At 50.8% G+C, this 15,666-nt stretch overlaps 4 protein-coding genes across 4 annotated transcripts; 2 read left to right on the top strand and 2 right to left on the bottom strand.

The window, feature by feature from the left end:
* Nucleotides 1-127: 127 nt before the first annotated feature.
* Nucleotides 128-588, top strand: EJ05DRAFT_502773 (uncharacterized protein; the record flags this gene model as incomplete). Its single annotated transcript, XM_033747307.1, has 3 exons — nt 128-274; nt 328-337; nt 401-588. The coding sequence occupies 3 exons, from the start codon at nt 128-130 to the stop codon at nt 586-588; spliced, it is 345 nt and encodes a 114-aa protein (XP_033597752.1).
* A 3,406-nt stretch (nt 589-3,994) lies between these two features.
* Nucleotides 3,995-10,643, top strand: EJ05DRAFT_502772 (glutamate synthase; the record flags this gene model as incomplete). The annotated part of the gene is made up of 5 exons (XM_033747306.1): nt 3,995-4,179; nt 4,240-4,280; nt 4,348-7,699; nt 7,750-10,431; nt 10,481-10,643. 5 exons carry the CDS (start codon nt 3,995-3,997, stop codon nt 10,641-10,643), a joined length of 6,423 nt encoding a protein of 2,140 aa, XP_033597751.1.
* A 1,601-nt stretch (nt 10,644-12,244) lies between these two features.
* EJ05DRAFT_519051 (uncharacterized protein) lies at nt 12,245-12,981 on the bottom strand (the record flags this gene model as incomplete). Its single annotated transcript, XM_033748717.1, has 1 exon — nt 12,245-12,981. Exon 1 carries the CDS (start codon nt 12,875-12,877, stop codon nt 12,245-12,247), a length of 633 nt encoding a protein of 210 aa, XP_033597750.1. The 5' UTR covers nt 12,878-12,981.
* Nucleotides 12,982-13,614: 633 nt separating this feature from the next.
* EJ05DRAFT_512831 (D123-domain-containing protein) lies at nt 13,615-15,621 on the bottom strand. Its single transcript, XM_033748372.1, has 2 exons — nt 15,337-15,621; nt 13,615-15,276 (listed from the first exon to the last, which is right to left on the bottom strand). The coding sequence occupies exons 1-2, from the start codon at nt 15,432-15,434 to the stop codon at nt 14,112-14,114; spliced, it is 1,263 nt and encodes a 420-aa protein (XP_033597749.1). The 5' UTR covers nt 15,435-15,621; the 3' UTR covers nt 13,615-14,111.
* Nucleotides 15,622-15,666: the final 45 nt, after the last annotated feature.

The following is a 15,666-nucleotide window of genomic DNA, read 5'->3' as shown; positions in this document are numbered from 1 at the left end:
TTGCGCGCGATTTCCTCACCTTCAATTCATGAACTGTCCCGCACACCGCCAGAATCTCTTTTGCATTGCCTCTCATACCGCACCAAATCAACAAAACACGCACTGATCTGATCCATTGGACGCAAGCATGGCAGACTACTCCAACGAAGCAGCCTCTGGCGACTCAGCGGCCACTGAAAACAAAGGCAAAGGAAAAGCTGCCGATACAGCTCAAGACATGAGTATGGACGAGGACGATGATGGCTCTGATGAGGAGTCGGGAGTTGAGGCTGAGGTATGCCACCAGCTGCTCTTGTACGAGTGCAGCATCCGTTAACGTAGAGACAGGCCGAAGAGCGTATGTGGCAATACTCTGAACGAAGACGATTCATCAAGCACACAATACTGACACATCGTACAGCCGAAGAGGAAGATGAGGACAACATGGAGGAGATTGACACAAATAACATCATCGGCAGCGGCCGACGTACGCGTGGCAAGAACATTGACTTCGCAACCGCCGCCCAGAATGCAGAGGGTCTGGACGACGATGAGGACGACGATGACGACTTTGAAGAGCCCCAGGAGGATGACGCCATGGAGCACTAATAAGTGTGGAAGACGTCAAAATGTAAGTGATTTGCAGCAGTCTCTACAGACTTTGGAGGAAGCTGAGAATGCATACTTGGGCCGACCAGATTGTTGACATATTGCAGTTGCGCTCTGCCTACCGGACTATTGTCAAAACTTACATATCGGGTATGTGCTATTTTACCGGCTTCTGGGTAGAAAAGACACGCGCATGGTACCAGGGCAGGAATTGGAGTTTAGTCATTCATGTCATTCATCGACTCTTTAGACAGCTGACCCTGTTTGGGCTCGCAATAACCGACATCCATCATTCATCAAGATGCAGAGAGAGGCATCTCATATACAAAATAAAAACTGCATACCTACCAGATCTGAATACAATTGCTGAGTTTGAATGAATCAGAGTCATGTTTTCAGTGCAAACGCCTTACAGGGTCGATCTCTCCCCCACATGAGGCTGGTGCCAACTTGTACGTCGGCGCAGGCGTATTTCTCCCGATGAGGCATGTTCAAGAGATGCAAGTGAGCGAGCAACGCTGTCGAGCAAGCCTTCTAAGCACGTGTCGCGGATTGCGTACATGGCAAATGAACGTGTGGCAATGCGGGGAACTCTACGAGCCACGAGCTTGGAGTGCTGGCAGGTACCGCTAATAACACAAGACCGTGAACTTGCCCTCCAGAGCAAGAGGAGAGACCGAGAATATGTAATTATACCTAAACTCGGGCTGCAACATTGTATCACGGTTGAATCTAGGCTGCGCAACAGGTGCCAGGCGGGTAGGGCCCGATGTTGGTCCCATCAGATCTGACGTACGCCATTCCCACAGCCATGTTCTCGGTCCGTGGCAGACATGAGATGATTGGGGATGGTCCTATGTTGTGCCGTCGCTCACTTGAAACTCAACATTCTCGGCACGTTGATGAAAGGAGCATCCATTGATTTTAAGGCACAAAAGGGGTCCACACACAAGCGATGTCGGAGAGTGGAGGGGCCTGGATGGCACTGGAAAGCAGTTCTCGTGACTCACAAAAATTCGAAAAATGATGAGTAAGTTCCGTAAACGCCCGAGAGGCACTGCAGTTGGCAGCAAAGACGAAGCGCGCGGCGCGGCGGGCTCCGACTCCGAGATATCCTCGTCCACACACACTCCACACTCGACTGTGGATGTCCGAGTCGCCGATTGCATGCAAGATGTAATTACGTGCACGTTATTATGAGCCCACAGTAAACGTGAGATAGACTCGGAGGCGCGTGTTCATAGTCGAGCTATGGATTCAATGTGACTACAGAAGACCAACCAAGCAGTCGTTTTGGTTGCGGGCGACGACCAAGATATAAGAATGATTTGGCATGTATTTGTAGCAGTCCCGGAGGAGGTTGAGAGAGGGAGTAGTAATTGACTAGCAGCGATAAGCATCATAGGTCAAATGTCAATAGATGACTGTACCGAATTAGCTAGGGAAATCAATTATAGCCAATTGCGGGAAACAGAAGCGGATTAGGAAACGGGCGTGGGCTGATTCGTCGACAGATGAAGAAGAAGGCTTTAATCGTCCTACCTACCCTTGGTACTAGGTCAAATCACATACATAAGAGTACTAATTACTATGCACATGCACATGCACATCCACAGCAGTACTAAATATTTTTGCGTGCGTGAGGTGTGCGTGTGTGTGTTGGTGCGTCGACTGGGGGCATTGAATATAAGTGGGGTCTGGGTGGGTCTCGGATCGTGAAAAACATGCAGTCCAACCCAAGTAGTACCAGTGCACGTCCCTACGAACCGTGGGGTACTGCACTGCTCCTCATCGAGTTTGGCCGCGGCTCGTCAAGACACACAATCTTGACATATTAGTATGGTTGTGCCCATCATTGACGTTGACCATTACCATTAATTATTCGTCCGCCATCCATCCTTTCACTTGTACTTGCCACCAACGACGACCATGTTCCACTGGGTCCTCCCCACTCCCTCCTCCTAGCCAGATTCTTCCGTCCGCTGTCCGCTGTCCGCTGTCGGCGTCGTGGCCAAGACCTGATGATCTTGAGGGAAGAAGACGTGGGCGATAGCTGTTGCACATCTGCGAATCTGTGTCGACCTCCAAGATGTTATGAGTAATTGTATCAATTATGCCTACTGCGAGTGGAGCCATGTACTGTTATGGAGTATTATCTGCTTCGAGGCGCGGGGAAGGGGGGGGGGAGGGGGGCCAGCCGATGGTGTGTATCTTGGGATCGCTAGAACTAGATGAAATATCGCCTAAACCAGATCACCCATTGTACACAATCCATCAGAGACATGGATGGTGGCAGTTTTGCTGGAGACTGGAGTTTTGGCTATGCAACGGTCTGTGGACACGATACTCCTACTACTGTTACTACTGCTAGGTGTGGCCTGCCGGCACATAAATTCTACCACATCCCCCCCACAAACATCTCCCTCTTTCCGCTGCTTTTCTCATCACGCACCACGTCTCCGAGACTATTTACCCTATCACCTAGATTTCGTGCCCTTCCACCACTACGACCCCGTCGCGAGCCTATTGAACGGCCACGAAGTCACGACAGACAGTAAGTGTGACATTCCCCTTCCTTTCCCCGCCCGGCATCCGTCCGTGAAAGACCGCCCAAGATGAGAGATCAAGAAGAGCACACACAATGTCACTTTTGCCATGCCAAAACCCATCGTCCGTCAGTAGTAGCAGCAGCAGCAGCAGCAGGGCAGCCAGACATGATGCAAGCATGCAGTGCAGTGCATGGCGTGGTCGGCACGGCGCTGTATCGACAAACCCGGCTACATGTCATTCGCCGAAGCTCTCAAACCGATAAGAGCTCCAAAGGTCGTACGCCAACAAATAATATTGGTAGATGCTCTTGGGGCCAGCGTCATATGCATCTGCTGCAGCGATCGCATACATCGCATGTCCGCGGATCTGCACACCGGCTGCCAGCAAAATAAAAGCGGTGCCTACGTTGCGACAAGACAGGACAGGGACAGGCTATCACCGACAGACTCTCAACTAATGGTCAATGGATGGAGCCTCCGACTCTGGTCTGGGCGCGCTTGAGAAGGGCGGGCATGGTGGGCGTAGATGCTTGCTCTCCGCTACCGCTCCCGCTCCCAACCAATCCGCGTCAAGCTATTCATCAACAATTCCCCGCTTGCCATACTTCCCTTTCCACTACTCTCGGCACCAGTCTGCCATTTTTTCCTCCCTGCTCACTCTCTCTCTCTCTGCAAACCTTTGTAATACCCGGTATCTGACCAAGAATTCTCTGCACAGCTACAACATCAATACACTCTCAAGCCAGACGAACACCCCCAACCTATTGGCCATCCGCGGCCATCTCCTCATACATTCTCTCTTCTCAGTTGCTCGCCACCGTCACCCAATCTGATCGTTCGGCCTATTCGCCGGAAGTATGGGTCGAGTTTCATTCAAAGAAGAACCAAAAATATGCGCTTCTGAAATTGAGGAGGAACCTTCGAAGGTGTACGAGTACCAGGATACTCCAGAGAACAAATCATGGGCTGGAACATTGCCCTTGAAGCAGGGTCTCTATGATCCAGATCTTGAGAAAGATGCTTGTGGAGTAGGCTTTGCTGCGTGAGTTCTCAGCCATGTCTTCCAGTAGTAGTCTTCACAGATCCCTGACACTGATCACAGCCATATCAAGGGTAAAGCGAGCCACAAGATTGTCAGTGATGGTAAGATACATTCCGCGTCTACCCTTTCGTAAACGGTTCGCACTCACGTGCTGATCTTCCTGTGCAGCTCGCAGTTTACTTTGCAACATGACCCATCGTGGCGCTGTCGGCTCTGACGCTAGAGATGGCGACGGCGCTGGAGTCATGACGTCGATCCCTCACAAGTTCTTCGTGAAGAATTTCGAGCGCGAGCAGGGCATCAAGCTGCCCAAACAAGGCCAGTATGCCGCCGGCAATCTATTCTTCAAACCGGACACAGAGATACTGAAAGACACAATCGCTACATTTGAGGATGTGGCCGACTCGCTAGATCTGCGTGTGCTAGGATGGCGAGAAGTGCCACGAGACTCAACGCTACTGGGGCCGGCAGCTCTGTCGCGTGAGCCTATTGTTCTGCAGCCTTTTGTGGTCCTCAAGACTGCTTATGGCGAGGGAAAATCGCCACTGGAGAGCTTTGAAGAAAAGTATGACGAGCCGTACTTTGAGAGGCAACTGTACGTTCTACGAAAGCGGGCGACGCATGTCATTGGTCTGCACAACTGGTTTTACTTGTGTTCTTTGAGCAATAAGAACATCGTTTACAAGGGCCAACTGGCTCCCGTGCAAGTCTACGAGTATTACCATGATTTGGTAAACGTAGATTATGAAGGTCACTTCGCCTTGGTACATTCCCGATTCTCCACCAACACGTTCCCTAGCTGGGACAGAGCGCAACCGCTCCGGTGGGCGGCCCACAACGGTGAGATCAACACCCTGCGAGGTAACAAGAATTGGATGCGTGCAAGAGAAGGTGTCATGAAATCTGATCTCTTTGGTGATGAGCTCGATCTCCTCTATCCTATCATTGAAGACGGTGGCTCTGATTCGGCCGCCTTCGACAATGTCCTCGAACTCCTCGTTATTAATGGTGTCCTTTCCCTACCCGAAGCAGTCATGCTCATGGTTCCAGAAGCCTGGCAAGGTAATGATTCTATTGACCCTGCTAAGCAAGCTTTCTACGAGTGGGCTTCGTGTATGATGGAGCCATGGGATGGCCCTGCCCTGTTCACCTTTGCAGATGGTCGTTACTGCGGTGCTAACCTTGATCGAAATGGTCTACGTCCATGCCGTTACTACGTTACTGATGATGATCGCATCATTTGTGCCTCTGAAGTAGGTACAATCGCCGTCGACCCCGAACGCATCGTACAGAAGGGCAGACTTCAGCCTGGAAGGATGTTGCTTGTAGATACTGTTGCTGGCCGTATCGTCGATGATGCTGAACTGAAAGAATCTGTTGCAAATCGCCAGAATTTTGGTGCGTGGGTTGAAAAGAACTTGATCTCAATGGATGGCGTAGTTGCAGACATCACAAAATCCGGCACATCTATTGCTCACAAGATCACTGAAACCAAGCTCCAAGAAGACCCGAGACTAAGAGCTTTCGGTTACTCCCTTGAACAGATCAGTTTGTTGCTTGGTCCAATGGCTGCTGACTCCAAGGAAGCTCTGGGTTCTATGGGTAATGACGCCCCCTTGGCCTGCCTTGCTGCGCAGCCACGTCTTCTCTACGAATACTTCCGTCAGCTATTCGCACAGGTCACCAACCCTCCTATCGATCCCATTCGTGAAGCCATTGTCATGTCTCTAGAGGCATACGTCGGCCCTCAGGGCAATCTGCTTGAGATGAACGAGAGCCAGTGCTCGCGTCTTCTGTTGCCATCTCCTGTGCTTTCACTTGAAGAGTTCAATGCACTCACGAACATCTCCAAGGTCCAGTCGGCCTGGTCTGTCCAGACTATCGATATCACATTCCCCAAAGAGCAGGGTGTACAAGGATATATGGATGCCTTGGATACCATCTGCGACCGAGTGACTGACGCCATCAACAGCCACAAGAGTATTATCGTGCTCTCTGACCGTGCCACCTCTGTCGATCGTGTGGCAGTCTCCGCTCTTCTCGCTACTGGTATGGTACACCATCACCTCGTGCGCAACAGGTGGCGATCTCAAGCAGCCCTCATTATCGAGACTGCCGAAGCTCGTGAGGTGCATCACATGTGTGTCCTTATTGGGTACGGAGCTGATGCTGTCTGTCCATATCTTGCCATCGAATGTATTTTGAAGATGCACCGAGAAGGCCTCATCCGCAAGAAGCTCGAACCAGAGCAGCTCGTTGAGAATTACAAACACTCGTGTGACGGTGGGATCCTGAAGGTCATGAGTAAGATGGGTATCTCTACACTCCAGAGTTATAAAGGAGCGCAGATCTTCGAGGCTCTGGGTATCGATGACTCGGTCGTCGACCGATGCTTCACCGGCACCGCCAGTCGTATCAAGGGTATGACTTTCGAGCTCATTGCCCAAGACGCATTCGCCCTCCACGAGAAGGGCTATCCGTCCAAGTCTATCGTTGAGATTCCGGGCCTGGCCGAGACTGGCGAGTACCACTGGAGAGACGGCGGTGAACCTCACGTCAACGACCCAACTGCCATTGCAAACATACAGGATGCCGTACGCTCCAAGAACGACAAGTCATATGAGGCATACTCGATCGCTGAGTACGAGCGAATCAAAGACTGTACGCTTCGCGGTCTTCTCGACTTTGACTTTGAAGATCGTGCCGCTGTACCTATCGAGCAAGTCGAACCCTGGACTGAAATTGTTCGCCGGTTCGTCACTGGTGCCATGTCATACGGCTCAATCTCCATGGAGTCCCATTCGACCTTAGCTGTGGCTATGAACCGTCTCGGAGGCAAATCCAACACCGGCGAGGGTGGTGAAGACGCGGAACGTAGCTTGCGGATGGAGAATGGCGACACGATGCGTTCGGCCATCAAGCAGATCGCGTCTGGTCGTTTCGGTGTTACCAGTAACTATCTTGCCGATGCTGATGAACTTCAAATCAAGATGGCACAGGGCGCTAAACCGGGTGAGGGTGGTGAGCTTCCTGGCCATAAGGTTTCCGGTCCCATTGCGAAGACGCGTCACTCCACTCCTGGCGTGGGTCTGATCTCACCGCCACCACATCACGACATCTACTCGATTGAAGATCTGAAGCAGCTTATCTATGACCTAAAGTGCTCTAATCCCCGGTCTCGTGTGTCTGTCAAGCTTGTGTCCGAGACTGGTGTTGGTATTGTCGCATCGGGTGTTGCCAAGGCCAAGGCCGACCACATTCTCATTTCTGGTCACGATGGTGGTACCGGCGCTTCGAGATGGACAGGTATCAAGTATGCCGGTCTACCTTGGGAGCTTGGTCTTGCGGAAACTCATCAAACTCTTGTGCTGAACGATCTGCGTGGTCGTGTTATTGTTCAGACAGACGGCCAGCTCCGCACCGGTCGTGACGTTGCTCTTGCCTGCCTGCTTGGTGCCGAGGAATGGGGCTTTGCCACTACACCATTGATCGCTATGGGCTGTATCATGATGCGTAAATGGTAAGATTCGTATACGAGCGTGCACATTGATAAATACTGACACAGTACAGCCATTTGAACACATGCCCCGTTGGTATTGCTACTCAGGATCCTGAACTGCGCAAGAAGTTCACTGGTACCCCGGAGCATGTCATCAACTTCTTCTACTACGTTGCCAATGAACTCCGAGCTATCATGGCTAAGCTTGGCTTTCGCACCGTCAACGAGATGGTTGGTCGCTGCGACGTGCTACGCGTCAGAGATGACCTTCGCACAGCCAAGACCGAGAACATTGATCTCTCTCTCATCCTCACTCCTGCACACACTCTCCGACCAGGTGTTGCCACGTACAACGTTCGCAAGCAGGACCACAAGCTACACATCCGCCTCGATAACAAGTTGATTGCCGAGTCCGAGCTCGCACTTGAGAAAGGTTTACCAGTCCGCATCGAATGTGACGTCGTCAACACCGACCGCGCCCTGGGGGCGACTCTATCTTACCAGATTAGCAGACGCTATGGTGAAGCTGGTCTACCGCAGGATACTATTCATGCAAACATCAGGGGCTCGGCCGGCCAGTCGTTCGGTGCGTACTTGGCACCTGGTGTGACTCTAGAGCTAGAGGGTGACGCCAATGACTACGTTGGCAAAGGCCTGTCCGGTGGTAGGCTCATTGTTTACCCACCCAGATCTGCTGTGTACAAGGCTGAGGAGAATGTACTCATCGGAAACGTGTGTCTATACGGCGCGACCAGCGGAACGTGTTTCTTCCGCGGAGTCGCGGCTGAGCGTTTCGCCGTGCGCAACTCTGGCGTGACAGCGGTCGTTGAAGGAGTTGGTGATCACGGTTGCGAGTACATGACCGGCGGTCGCGTACTTGTCCTTGGCTCTACCGGACGCAACTTTGCTGCTGGTATGTCGGGTGGTATCGCCTATGTTCTCGACATGCACCACGACTTCGAGGGCAAAGTCAATCAGGAGATGGTTGAGCTTTCAAGTCTGGAGGATCCAACGGAGATTGCATTTCTGCGTGGTCTGGTCGAGGATCACCATCACTACACTGGATCTGAGCTTGCTGCACGCATCCTTCTTGACTTCACAAGAGCCCTACCTCGCTTTGTTAAGGTGTTGCCTACCGACTACAAGCGTGTCATGGAAGAGGAGGCTAAGAAGGCTGAAGAGGCAAGAAAGGCCGCTTATCCTTTGCCAATCTTACCTGGTAACAAGGTACGTGAGATTCATCAAGAATCTCGTGACAAGGAACACGCCGCTCAAGAAAAAGAGAAGAAGAAGAATGACCTCTTGGACATTGAAGAGAGCGTTGGGGATGCCAAGGCGGAGAAGAAGCGATCGGCCCTCGTCTTGGACAAGACGCGTGGCTTTATGAAATACCACCGCCGCTCTGAGAAGTACCGTAACCCGAAGACTCGGACACGCGACTGGCAGGAGCTTTCAAGCCGTCTAAATATGGATGAGCTCAAGTACCAGACTGCCCGATGCATGGACTGTGGCGTCCCGTTCTGCCAGTCTGACTCCGGCTGTCCCATTAGCAACATCATTCCGAAATGGAACGAATTAGTGTTCCAAAACCAATGGAGGGATGCTCTCAATCGTTTGCTTATGACAAATAACTTTCCGGAATTTACTGGTCGTGTTTGTCCAGCTCCTTGCGAGGGTGCTTGCGTTCTTGGCATCAACGAAGATCCAGTCGGCATCAAGTCTATCGAATGCGCCATCATCGACCGAGGTTTCGAAATGGGATGGATGGTACCTACACCCCCCAAATACCGCAGTGGTCAGAAAGTCGCAATTATTGGCTCCGGTCCTGCCGGTCTTGCCTGCGCTGACCAGCTCAACAAAGCTGGCCATTTGGTCACCGTTTACGAGCGGTCTGACCGCGTTGGTGGCCTACTCATGTACGGCATTCCCAACATGAAGCTCGACAAGAAGGTTGTGCAGCGCCGCGTAGATTTCTTAGCCGACGAAGGCGTAACTTTCGTCACTGGAGTCTTTGTAGGTGAGGGAGATATCACTCTTGACTCGTTGCGCGAGGAGAATGATGCAGTCGTCATTGCAACTGGCGCGACTGTTGCCCGCGATCTCCCAATTCCAAACCGAAACCTTGAGGGCATCCACTATGCCATGCAGTTCCTTCACAAAAACACCAAGTCTCTCCTCGACTCTGAGCTGGCCGATGGAGAGTACATCTCCGCCAAGGACAAGCACGTTGTTGTTATCGGTGGTGGTGATACCGGTAATGACTGTATTGGTACATCTGTTCGACACGGTGCTAAGTCAGTCACCAATTTTGAGCTACTTCCGCAGCCTCCAAACGAACGTGCTCGCGACAACCCATGGCCGCAATGGCCACGTATCTACCGTGTCGACTACGGCCACACAGAAGTCAAGACCCACATGGGCAAGGATCCACGCGAATACTGCGTCATGTCCAAGGAGTTCGTCGATGACGGCTCTGGCAAAGTCAAGGGTATCAACACCATTCGTGTTGAGTGGACTAAGAACTCGTCTGGTGGCTGGGACATGAAACACAAAGAGGGAAGCGAAGAGTTCTTCCCTGCTGAGCTTGTACTCCTATCCATGGGTTTCTTGGGCCCGGAGGACCGTATCTTAGGAGAAAAAATCGAAAAAGATGCGCGCAAGAATGTCAAGACACCCCAGGGAAAATACAACACCAACCTACCGGGTGTCTTTGCCGCTGGTGATTGCCGACGAGGTCAATCACTGATTGTCTGGTATGTTATAATTCGATTCTGTTCTCATGTCACCCACTAAACTCCACAGGGGCATCAACGAAGGTCGCATGGCCGCTCGAGACGTAGATACGTACCTTACCGGCGTTGGAACTCAACTCCCTGTGACCGGCGGTGTCGTGAAGCGCCCACCGTACGAGCTTCTGAAGAAGGCTGAGGGAGCACCCAAAGAGCTTATTACAGCTGCCGCCTAAACGAACCACTCGAAATTACAGAAATCTTTCTGCACATTATTCACACCTTTTGTACAGCTCAACGATAAATACGCGATGCATCTGCGACTCAGGAAGGAATGTGACAATAGCGATGACCGAACGAGCCTTTTTTCAAACCGTCGTCTTTATACCTTGAATTTTTTTTTTCCGAATAGCGACGTCTCTTGCTTTGTATCATGCATGCATATACCCGGAAAGACTGCATTCGATGGACCTTTGTGCTCATATGTTGGCTCTTATACGATTATGGATGGGCACATTGTACATGGAGAACGGGACTCTTCCCTGTAGATCTTTATGAGCTGGTTTATTCTTTTCATCCGCTTCATATACCTATTATGTCATCTAAATTGGCTTTATGAGGGTAGGGCGTTGATTTCACATGCTACCCTTACTTTTGGACTCGATGTGAACCGGGTATGGGTGGAATGGAAAAGGCTACGTAGCCAAGATGTAACTAGCTGAGAGGACAATTTGAAATAAGGTGAATATATACCTGCTGTGTGATGAATGTTGGATTGGTAGTCATAGCTTAGGTACGCGTTTCTATGCTTGCATAAATGCATACATGCAAGGGCCGCTATATATTGCTACTCACCACGAAGTTGGGTTAAGTGCCCTTTGTTTCCAAGTATTTGCAGTACTGCAAAAATTGTACATCTTGTCAATCGTGAACTTGTAAGAAAGAATTTTAACCTGTAGTCACAAAATAACTTGAAACTACTTTATCGACATGCATGAAGTCGTCCGATATGACTATATATATATACATATGCGAATATCTCATCTAAAGGGTCACGGATCAAGACGAGCATGTAGTTTGAGCTTGATTCTGGACATTTGGGCTTGCGATAATATTGATTGTGGGTATAGTATTATGGGGGTATTACATTGGTTGGGAAACATGAAGACTATGGACAATGTCTGTATGTGTGCGTGTGTGTGTATAGGGGCAACTGTTGATACAAGTGATTTCGTGCTGACTGCCTGCACTCGACCGACCCGCTTAATTGTTTCGCCATCTCATCATGGCTCCATCTATCTCTTGACGCCATGCAGTTCCCCCCCCCAAATGAGGTGTCTTCAACATAACGACCAGTGAAAGGAAGAGTGGATGAGGAATATTGTGTAGGGAGTGCTTTGTCGTCGGCAGACAGTTTGCTAGTCTGACTGACTGTCGTGCCGTGATTCAGTGATGTGATATCTTCCCTTGATGATTGTTGTAGTAGGTGAGTCGAAGGTGGGATTGGCGGGATGCTTTGGTCGTGTATCGGTTCGTGGTATAAGGGAGTATCTTTCTCTCTCTCTCTCTCTCTCTCTCTTTCTCTCTCTCTCTCTCTCTCTCTCTCTCTCTCTCTCTCTCTCTCTCTCTCTCTCTCTCTCTCCGTATGTATGTGTGGTTCGTGTATGGAAGGGGCAAAACCTGCTTAGATGACGGTCAGAAAGAACACACAGGAAGATGTTAGGAGTTTGCAATACGCACCACAGGCGCCCCTCCTCTCTGCTCTACTCAGTTTCCATGTCAATGATTTCCGAGCTCAGATAGATGCACACTGCCTTCGCGCCGCTCATGCTCGCTCTCAATCTCCACTCTCGCTGCTCCCCGGATCCGCATTCACCACCCGCAACGGGCCCTGTCGCCGCCAGGGGGCTTGAATTTTCGGTGACGATGACGACGACGACGAAGCACGTGCTCGTCTTAGCAGCCCGCCTCGCCACTGCAGTATCCTCTCGTCCGTGTCTTCATCCGAGTCCTGGTCCGGCGTATAGGCAGCCCGACTAGTGCTCTGGCGGGGAAGGATGCTGGCGTAGGGAGGAGGCGCTGGAGACATAGGCCGCACGTCCTGCAAATCTTCATGGAGTGACGGTGTTGGGGACAGGGGAAATCGGGGGCGAGGCACGGGAAGTGCTGTTGTGGGCTGTTTGAGTGTTGTTTTGGTGTGGCGTGCCCGTGCCTTCCCGCTGTCCGAGAATGAGATGGCAGGTGCTTGTCTGGGGGAGTCGAGAGTTGAGGCGTTTGGATTTGCGGTTGTGTTTGGAGGTTTGTTTTCGGCGTTCTTGGGAGGACTGATCGTCAGATTACGTAGCGCAGAGTTCAAGCATGACTTCCGTGTAGGCTGGATGCGGTCTGGTAGGGGTGGCGGCGTGGAGGGCCTGGGAGTAGACGCTGCTCTGGCAAAGGCAGATGACCGGATGCTTAGTGAGCGTCGCATAGTGTTGTTTTGTGTTGGTTATTGATATTCTACCAACGGAAGAGATGTTGGAAAAAGTGTGTTTGTGCGAACAAGTTTCAAAATTGTGTGGTAGTGATATTGTGAGAACCGCGACGAGATCAAAGAATGGCAGGATTGCGTCTGTACTTATAAGAATCTGTGCTTCTCAACCGCACGCTTCCGAACCCATGCTTCCGAGCGTAGCTAGGGAACCAGACGTTAAAAAACGCGACCCAGAAAGCTGTATTGAGCCGTCTAGAGGCGATCTCGAGAAATTAAACCTTTATCCAACAGTTTTCTCAGAATTAAAGGCACGCGGGCCGTCATATTGATATGAATGCGTCCTATACACACTTGTTTGCGTGTTTACGTACCGGGAAGCGTCGAAAGAAAAGGGGCTCTGATGACTCAGCAGAAGTCTCCAACTTTGGTGTGGGTCGTTACTATGGAAGCATGAGAGTTGGAATAAGGAAGTAGGTCAAAAAGTACGTAGTGTTACTTTCCAGCCATGCTTTGTGGTATATGCGGCGTAGTGTAATGTCGTTCTCCGTACAGAGAGACAACGAAACCGCTCGTATGACGCGTACGGCTCTATACATGCATGCAAAATAGGGAGATGAACTTCGGACATAGAATCTTAGGCCATGTGATGGAACTTTCTGGTGCGGTGGTGATAACATATAAAACTAGAGGTTCTGTCCCATATCGCGGTGACTATGATATGCAACGTCTAAAAGAGCTTGTTGACGGCAGGACCCATATGACGGCGTAGTTTAGATACAGATTCAGCTTTTCAACCAGACCTTGAAGCTTTGGTGATATGTTTCTCATCGAGTGGGAACGAAGTCGGCATTGAGAAGAACCCAGGCAGACTCCACTAGACAGAGTTCTGCAATTTTGCGCTCCTAAATCGCGGCTTAATCCATTGGTTCACAACACGGGAGTTCCATATAAAACGCTTGACCATCGTGAATCCTTGCGAATAGGGCTGTAAGGGAAATGGGGACTTGAAGATGGCACGATGGTACACTCGTTATTCCATCACGATGGATGTGCCTTCACACTTGTCGAAGTAGGCATGTCTTCGATCCACCTATTCGCAAGTTCTTAAAGGATACGTATACGTATCCTCACCTTCATCAGCACACTCGCACAATAAGCACTCCAGTGCAAAGGTCAGTGCAGCTTTCGATAAAACGAGCTACCCAAATACTAGGTACATCATACAGTCAGCCTACACCTCGTCGTCGCTGCTCTCGACGCCCAGTGCCTCCTCGCGCTGCTTTCGCTCCAGCGCATCCTTCCACTGCGCAGCAAACTCACGCAATCCACCACCATCGCTCTGTGCCGTTGCCGCTGCATCGACCACATCACGAGGCAATTTATGCGCGCTATACTGTGGTGAGGAGAAGGCGTAGGCTTCCGGGTCGTCTTTATGCACGAGGCGAAGTTCAGGTGTGAAAATGTCCTCTTCGTCAGAGGAGACGTCAGATCCGGGCTCGATTGGCGTGCCTCTGGAATTGATGGAAGTTCCTGCCATTGATGCAGTCGCGTGACCAATACTTAGCCATATTGTCTGCTCTACCTCCGGCTGCGGCATAGTCAGGATCTCTAGCCAGCTGAATAACAATGGATCTGTCCGGGGCGCCCACGGATTCACGTCGATCAGCCATACGCGGTCCTTTGGTGGGGGCACATACACGTCAAAAACGAAATTCTCGTCTGGAAATGAATCGCGTAGCTTTGTGTCGAAGAACTTCTGAATAATTTCTGTGAATGCTGGCACGTCGGGAAAGAGGTGTTCGAAGTGGTTGAGGTCACGCTGGCACATACAAAGTAACGTGCGGCGGCGTACAAAACAGCGGAACTCAAGCGATGGGTTGATCAGAAAGTACTTGCGGAGTATAAGGTGGTAAGGAATGGTATCGTAAGTGAAGTCCTCCGTGGTCTCATGGCCTGTAGGTGGTGAAGCAGGATCAGTGTCATCAAAAACATTCTCTAGATCATGCGTTACAAAATCACTACTCTTTAGCAGCAGATAGACGTCATTCGGTGTCGTGCACTTCATGCTATTGTCTGCGGCAATCCATGTCGCATCCTTGGGCGCAGACCAGTTGAGCTTCGGCATCACACCCTTCCCTGCAAACTCTTGCAGAGTACTTCGGATGGCGTCATGGACCTGGGGCCATTCTACTGATGGGTCGTCATCATCGGCGGCATCGTCAGTTTGCGCGTCGTCATTCTCTGCAGACGAAAAGATCCCGCTGTCTGTGTCAGACCACGCATTTCGCTGCTGAGAGGATTCGTCAGGTGGTAAGAAAATACCATCGGCACGGAGATAGTCGATGAAAGTGCGTGGGAGCGCGATCAGACGCGTTTTGGGCGTGACTGAACGATATCTAATGTCTATGTTAGAACTTGGATACTTGGATAATGGCGGGGCAATGTTTAGTGCTCACCTGGGGTACCATGAGTGAAACGAGCAGTTCATGATATGTGACTTCGTGATGGGCGGAAAGGGAAGCTTTGTGAGTGTTGCGCTGTCCGAAGTAGACATTTTAATTCCTCTTCGTGTGCAACCGTGATCCTCGTGGATGTAGGGGTTTGACGCGTACGGACAAACTTGAAGCCTTGCTGGGTATCTCCGGAAAGTAGCTGCTGCCTCTTGAGTGGACTTGAGTATTTGCGAATTCTAAGTGCTGTCCAAGTTGTTGATACGTGAAATGCTAAAATTGACTTTTACATCACGAGTGAATGTCGGATTCGTGCATACTAGGCCGCACATAGCA

This window comes from Pseudovirgaria hyperparasitica (genome assembly GCF_010093815.1).
Source record: "Pseudovirgaria hyperparasitica strain CBS 121739 unplaced genomic scaffold EJ05scaffold_13, whole genome shotgun sequence".
In the NCBI taxonomy this organism is placed as follows: Eukaryota; Fungi; Ascomycota; class Dothideomycetes; order Acrospermales; family Acrospermaceae; genus Pseudovirgaria; species Pseudovirgaria hyperparasitica.
This window is presented reverse-complemented; position numbering and strand designations above follow the sequence as displayed.

Excerpts from the sequence above, each read along its gene's own strand:
- EJ05DRAFT_512831 (XM_033748372.1), bottom strand. The coding sequence starts at position 15,434 with ATGTCTACTTCGGACAGCGCAACACTCACAAAGCTTCCCTTTCCGCCC. Across the intron at positions 15,277-15,336 it reads TTTCACTCATGGTACCCCAG|ATATCGTTCAGTCACGCCCA; the intron begins GTGAGCACTAAA and ends CATAGACATTAG.